Source organism: Ornithorhynchus anatinus, chromosome 6, assembly GCF_004115215.2.
Source record: "Ornithorhynchus anatinus isolate Pmale09 chromosome 6, mOrnAna1.pri.v4, whole genome shotgun sequence".
Lineage (NCBI taxonomy): Eukaryota > Metazoa > Chordata > Mammalia > Monotremata > Ornithorhynchidae > Ornithorhynchus > Ornithorhynchus anatinus.
In genome coordinates, this window is record NC_041733.1 from 16,302,501 (window position 1) to 16,310,007 (window position 7,507).

Sequence of the window (7,507 nt, forward strand, 5' to 3'; positions counted from 1 at the left end):
CACAGCACGCAAGTGGCAGAGTCAGGATTAGAACCCAGGTCCTTCTGACTCCCAGTGCCTGCTCTATCCATTAGGCCATGCTGCTTCTCTAGAACCTGGATTCTAATCCTGGCTTTGCTATTTGCCTGCCGTGTGACCTTGAGCAAAGTCACAACTTCTCTGGGCCTCAGTATGCTCATCTGTAAAAATGAGGATTCCAAGCCTGTTCTTTCTCCTACTGAGATTGTGAGCCTGATCCGATTATCTTGGGACGGGAGCCATGCCTGATCTGATTATTTTTACCCCCCAGTACTTAGTACAGTGAGTGGCACATGGTAAGCGCTTATATGCTACAGTTGAAGTTGTTGTTGTTAAGAAGATTAAGTGGGAATTCTTCAACGGAAATAGCAAAGTTCCCTAGAAGTTCTGAGGTTGATGAATACTTCAATCATGGGAGTGGGCATTATTTTGTCTTAAGAGAATGCTAGGGGAGATGGTTGCTAGGCAACCACAGCTCCTCCCCTTTCCATTTCCCCCACTAAAAAAAACCCCAAAATGCTTCCCTTCCCTCTCCTTCTCCTCCCACCTACCAACCCTTTGCTAGATGCTGTTACCTACGTAGAGCCTGTAACCTTCCTCGGAAAGAAGAGCTTGTTGAGAGAACAGTCTGACAGTTTCATAAGGCACAGAAGAATAACGCACAGACAAACGACCACTCCCAACCACCTCACAGGTATCCCTGGGGCCTGCCAGAGTGGATTTTTAATATATTTATTTTTTAATACCAGCCCTTTCCTCCCCGAACCTGGACATCTCAGCTGAGCCTCCACCCTCTTCTCCCAGGGATGGGGGGGACTGAAGCCTGGGAGCTGAGGAATGCTCCTCTCATCATTCCTCTCTTACCACTTTACGGTCTTGGTCTTGTTGTCCGGTGGGGCTGTAGAGGTCTACCTTACACACTCCCCTACGGCTGTGTAACCAGTCAATGTCGTCAGCCATCTGGAGGAGGAAAGGGAGGAGGAAGAAAGGTCAAAAAGATGATGGAAGAGGAAGAAGGAAGGGCCTTTATGCTTGCAAGTAGAGGAAGCAGCGACTAAATGGCCAGGCAAAAAGATATGGATTCCAAAAATCTGGGTGGTCAGGTTAAGTTCTCCCAAATATCAACTTAAATATCTTCATCTGACAAACTGATGTTCAACAAGCTGCAAGGTAACTGAGTCATTTGTATGGCTGTTTAATCTGTGAAGATTAAGGCATGGAAGGTTTTTTTTTTCCCGGCGGTTCTTCCATTTTGGCCATCTGGAGAAGCAGCTCTCTTGCATGACCACTAGACGACTCAGCAATCAAAAGAATAAAAGCTCCATTTTAAAATGTCATTTTCCATGTAACTTTTATTCTTATGGTACATGTGAAGTGCTTACTCTGTGCCAGGCACTAAGCTAAGCGCTGGGGTAGGGACAAGCTAATCAGGCTGGACACAGTCTCCGTCCCTCATGGAGCTCACAGTCTTAATCCCCATTTTACAAATGAGGTAACTGAGGCCCAGAGATGCTAAGTGACTTGCCCAAGGTCACACAGCAGACAGTGACAGAGTCGAAATTGGAACCCAGGTCCTTCGACTCCCAGGCCCGTGCTCTATCTGCTAGTCCAAGTTATAACTTTAAGCTCTTAATTGCCTAGAGACCTTCAACTTAAAAAACACTGGTGTTTATTAACTTATTTTTTCAAAGGCTTTGCCCCAAGAGGATTGGGTGACCAATTAGTGGGCACTACGAATTATTATCGGAGGACTGTTATTCACTCTATGACCTCATTTGTCCCCTATATTGGTCTTCATTTCTTCACGGTGACTCTGGATATCCTGGCTTTAAGTGTGACCGGCAAGTCGACATGAGGAAAAGGCCATAGGAGATATGGGTCCAACCACCAGATATTCATTTTGGAGAAAGGGGGAAAGTGGGGGGAGTTATCAATCCCAAAATGGAGGGACCGAAAGAAGTGGGGAGGTGGATGTGCCAGTTTTTAACTTCAAGAATGTGTCTGTTTATTGTTATATGGTATCGTCCCAAGGTCTTAGTACAGTGCTTTGCACACAATAAGCACTCAATAAATACAATTGAATGAAATGAATGAATTTAAGGCCCTCTCTCAAGGCAGCCATTAACTGTTTGGGATATAGTCATGTGACCTCTGCCACCAAGCAAAAGTTAGCGATGGTTGGACCTTGATCGTCTCATCTCTGGTGCAAGGAAAATTCCTATTGTGACAGAAGAACATTGTATCTCTGTCCTCCAAACCCCTCTTAGCAGGGCTCTTTTTGCTCCCTTAGGAAAGCAAGATTTGCCAAATGAAGCACACGGATCAGCAACTATCATAGAGAAAAATTCACCAGGGGGGAAAAAACAACAGCACACGAGGCTGATGTCACTAATCTTGCACAGTCTGGCAAATAACCTATAAGGCCCTAGGTTACAATTCCAAATATTGTAGGATTCCATAGGGAAAGGCGTAGAAGAAGGAGCTTTGAATGCTGAGGAATCTGATCCAAACATAAGTGAGATAGCCTCTGCTCTTTTAGGATCATTAATCAGGTTCAGTGATTCGAAGTTTGACTTTTTTTTCCACACCCAAAAAAAGCAAGCCTAAAAACCCCTTATCACACAGGGCAGAACTATGGAATCAAAGTACACGCTGGCCTGAATTTTAGCCTGAGAGTAAATCATCCTACTTCTTGGACATATCAGAAAGCCCAGATTGATTTCGGTGACGGTGGGGCACCCACCGGGAAGTGACAGACTCTTAGTTTAATAGCGGAACCCAGCTGGTGGAATTCTTTGATTACGTTTTTAATTGAGTGCAACGTCATTGCCTGACTTTTCTCTTTGCATACTGACATCCTCCAAATGAGATTCCCTTATCGCTACAGTTTCCTCAGGGATCAAACCCTGAGTTTCTGGGATTCTCTTCTTAAATCCCCTTCTCGCTCTCTCTCCGAGTGGAAATCTAAAGAATCTCTCAGACCGGAAGCCTGGGCCTCCTTACCTTTGGCAGGGGGTTCTTCTGGAGTCCTGTGGGAAGATGAGCCCCCCCCCCAAGGAGCTGTGCCCCTTAGATGGAACTGGGCGGTGCCAAGGCCTTAGGGCACCTGCAGCTGCTTGCCACCTCCGTCAGCTGGACGGGACTGGCTATCCATCTCTCTCTCTGGGGCTGTTCACTCTGTGACTGACATCAGCTCTTGTTGGGTCACAATGCCACCTCAGCCCGGGGAGACGGGCAAGGCTTAGCGTAGGCTTGGGGTCTCTCACACTGAGGGCAGAGAATCTGTCTGGTTTTTGTTATATTGTACTTTCCTGAGCTCTTAGTACAGTGCTCTGCACACTGTAAGCGCTCAATAAATTTGATTGAGGGAATGAATGAATCGTAGCCCACTCTTCATCAACGGTATTAACTGAATGCTTACTTTGTGCAGAGCAATCAGTTAATCAATCCCCTGGACTGTAAACTCGTTGTGGGCAGGGAATGTATCTGTTATATTGTCACACTGTACTCTCCCAAGCGCTTAGTACAGTGCTCTGTACACCGTAAGCACACAATAAATATGATTGACTGATATTTATTGAGCGCTTACCATGTACAGAGCACTGTACTGAGCACTTTGGAGAGCATGGTACAACAGAGTTGACAGACACACTCCCTGCCCACAAGGAGCTTACAGTCTAGAGGGGGAGACAGACAATATTATAGGTAAATAATTCATAATATATAGTGTAAAGATCGGTACATAGGGGCTATGGGTTGTAGGACAGATATCCGATGCCCAAAGTTTACCGGTCCAAATACAGTCACAGAACTAAGAGCACTGTACTAAGCGCATGGGAGAGTACAATACAATAAAATTGGTCAATACTTTCCCTGCCCAGAACAAGTTTACAGTCTAGAGGGGGAGAAAGACATTAATATCAATCATTTATAATATATTTATAGATATTCACGTAACTGTTACACCATTAACCCACCAGCTCAGGTGAAGAAAACAGTGACTCTCAGAGAGAGGGTCTTTGACTCTTAATTGGCACTCCAGTTGACTCTAGTTGACACTAGCTGCTTGTACTGTCCTTCCAAAGCACACTACAAAGTTTTTGTTTTTTTTAAATGGTATTCGATAAACGCTTACTATGTACCAGGCACTGAACTAAGCGCTGGGGTAGATTTGGGCAAGTCACTTAACTTCTCTGTGCCTCAGTTCCCTCAACTGTAAAATGGGCATTAAGACTGTGACTCCCCTGTGGGACAACCTGATCACCTTGTATCCTCCCCAGCGCATAAAAAGCAAAGCACATAGTAAGCGCTTAACAAATGCCATCATTATTATTATTATTATACAAGGTTATCAGGTCCCACGTGGGACTTGCAATCTTAACCCCCATTTTTCAGATGAGGTAACTGAGGTCCAGAGAAGTTAAGTGATTTGCCCAAGGTCACACAGCAGACAAGTGGCAGATTAGGGATTAGAACCCAGGTCCTTCTCAATCCTAGGCCTGTGCTCTAGCCATTAGGCCACACTATTTAGCTTGGCTCAGTGGACAGAGCACGGGTTTAGGAGTCAGAGGTCATGGGTTCTAATCCAGCTCGGCCACCTGTCAGCTGTGTGACTTCGGGCAAGTCATTTAACTTCTCGGTGCCTCAGTTACCTCATCTGTAAAATGAGGATGAAGACTGTGAGCCTCACGAGGGACAACCTGATTACCCTGTATCTACGCCAGCACTTAGAACAGTGCTCGGCATATAGTAAGCGCTTAACAAATACCAACATTGTTATTATTATTATTATCTCTCCACATCTCAACTTGACCCCAAATCTCTTGAGAATCAATAAGGCCTTATAGCAAAAGGACAGGCCTTCGGAAGCAGAGAGTTTAGGCTCTAATCCCAGCTGCCCCAAATGCTTGCTGTGTGGCCTTGAGCAAGTCACTTAACTTCTCTGGGCCTCAGTTCTCCCTCCTAATTAGATTGGGAGTCCTATGTGGGACAGCGTCTGTGTCCAGTCTAATTAACTAGTCTTTATCCCAGAACCTAAAATAGTGTTTGATACACAGAAAGTACTTAACAAACACCATTAAAAAAAAATAAACTAGGACTCTATAGATTTGAAGGTGGTGGCTTAGGTGGACTCGAAGTGAAATTTATGGTAACATCAAATTATTCATCTCTCCAGAAAATTCATTTTCAGGTAGGTTTTTTTCTAAACTGCCAGTCTCATCACAAATAGATCTATGTCAGGCGCACACTCTCTTAATTATTTAAATTAATTCTTTTTAGGATGTTTGTAGAGTTTCTCCTTCAGGCATTAGAATGTGAGCCCCTGGAAGGCCAAGGATCATGGTCCAGTTTTCATCTCTGTAATTTGGCCAAGTATTTTAGCACCAAGTTTGGCACACAGTGGATGCTTATTAAATACTATTACCAAGAATACAATCCAGCAATCAATCGTATTTATTGAGTACTTACTGTATGTATAGCACTGTACTAAGTGCTGGGGAAAGTACAGTATAATACAATGAGAAGCAGCTTTGCCCAGAGGTAAGAGCACGGGCCTGCGAGTCAGAAGAACCTGGGTTCTATTTCCATCTCTGCCACTTGTCTGCTGTGTGACCTTGGGCGAGACACTTCACTTCTCTGTGCCTCGGTTACCTCATCTATAAAATGGGGATCAAGACTGTGAGCCCCATGTGGGAAATGGGCTGTGTCTGACCTTTCATTCATTCATTTGATTGAATTTATTGAGTGCTTACTATGTGCAGAGCACTACACTAAGTGCTTGGGAGAGCACAATAACAATAAACAGACACATTTCCTGCCCACAGTGAGCTTACAGTCTAGAGTGGGAGAAGAGTTTAGTGGAGGAGAACAGTGTAGAGGGGGAGAACCTGATAATTTTCTATTTACCTCGGTGCTTACAACAGTGCCCGGCACATAGTAAGCGCTTAATAAATACCATTCAAAAAAATACTCTTGTATTTTTGTATATTATTATTATATTATTGTATATTGTACACGATCCCTTCCCACAAAGAGCTTACAGTCTACAAGGGATTTCTACTCCAGTTCATTAATTAATTAATTATGGCATTTGTTAAGTGCTTACTATGTGCAAAGCACTGTTCTAAGCTCTGGGGAGGATACAAGGTGATCAGGTTGTCCCACGTGGGGCTCACAGTCTTCACCCCCATTTTACAGATGAGGGAACTGAGGCACAGAGAAGCTAAGTGACTTGTCCAAGGTCACACAGCTGGCAAGCAGCTGAACTGGGATTTGAACCCATGACCTCTGACTCCCAAGGGCTCTTTCCACTGAGCCACGCTGTACTCCCAGGAGGATAAGTTCTATCCTTAGGGAGAATTACCAAAATTTTGCCAACAAAATAATTTCAGCAGACACCCCTGTGGGAGTCGATGCGGCCCAGGAATCTTTGGGTCCGAGCTGAGGAAATGGGAGAAAACTCTTCCCGATTACAGTTGGGAAAATATGAATTGGGGAGTTAGGGTCCGAGTTAGTCAAAGCTTCTCATGAAACCAAAGAAGCCAGCCAACTTCTCCTACCTTTCCAATGTCACTGGAGGATTCTGCTCGGGACCGCAGGATAATCTTCTTGTCAATTTGGCTGCTGAGGTGACCCTGCCAGGTTGACTTGAGATGTTGCTTCCTCCTTCAACCCTCCATACCCTCCTAATGGCCCAAAGGCCAGCTGGCACCAGAATCTTTACTTACACTGACATCAGTGCATCGCTGTCTCTATAGCTACAGTGACATCACAAAGAAGAGGGGGGTGGCTGCTCTGAGGGGCCCAACCAACCCCCATGAGTGTGACATCACTGCCTTGCCCCCTTTAATTCAGATGAATTAAAATGAATGTCACATATAGTAATAATAATTGCAGTACTTCTTAAGCACTTACTACATCCCAGCTACTATTCTAAGCGCAGAGGTGGATAGGAGCAATTCAGGTTGGACACGGTCCCTGTTCCACTTGGGGCTCACAGACTTAATCCCCATTTTACAGATGAGGGAACTGAGGCCCAGACAAATGAAGTAACTTGCCCGAGGTCACCTGGCAGACAAGTGGAGGAGCAGGGATTAGAATCCAGATCCTTTTGGTCAGTTAGGAAAATGGACTTTATGTTTAGTTATTCGTTCTCTCATGGCTCAGGCAGTGCTGTCTTTACCTAGGATGTATTTTCCAAAGAAATAGCTCTCTATTCAAATAACTCCACCTCATTCAACCACTCAGTCCAATATATTGAATGTTTACTGTGAGCAGAGGACTGTACTAAGCGCTTGGGAGAGTACAGTGAGAGTACAATGTAACAATAAACGGGAATACATTTCCTGCCTACAACGACCTTTCAATCTAGAGGCTTTAAAATAGTCAAGGGATTGCCTCACAATCCAGTAACTCCCACTGAAGAAGATTTAGACTGTAAGCCCGTCAGTGACCAGGGATTATCTCTTTCTGTTGCCGAATTGTACAT

At 44.6% G+C, this 7,507-nt stretch overlaps 1 protein-coding gene across 2 annotated transcripts in view; it reads right to left on the reverse strand.

Annotated features, from left to right (window-relative positions):
- Positions 1 to 6,766, reverse strand: part of AKAP4 (A-kinase anchoring protein 4) — a 16,020-nt gene extending 9,254 nt beyond the window's left edge. The window contains exons 1-2 of one of the 2 annotated variants that reach the window (XM_007668285.3): positions 6,579 to 6,766; positions 883 to 978 (exon numbers count right to left, since the gene is read on the reverse strand). In XM_007668285.3, coding sequence (XP_007666475.1) covers positions 883 to 978 — 96 coding nt within the window. In that variant the 5' untranslated portion in view covers positions 6,579 to 6,766. Of the gene's footprint in view, positions 1 to 882; positions 979 to 3,021; positions 3,158 to 6,578 lie in introns of those variants that run through there. The other variant, XM_001509743.6, reaches the window with a different exon arrangement.
- Between the last annotated feature and the right edge of the window lie 741 nt (positions 6,767 to 7,507).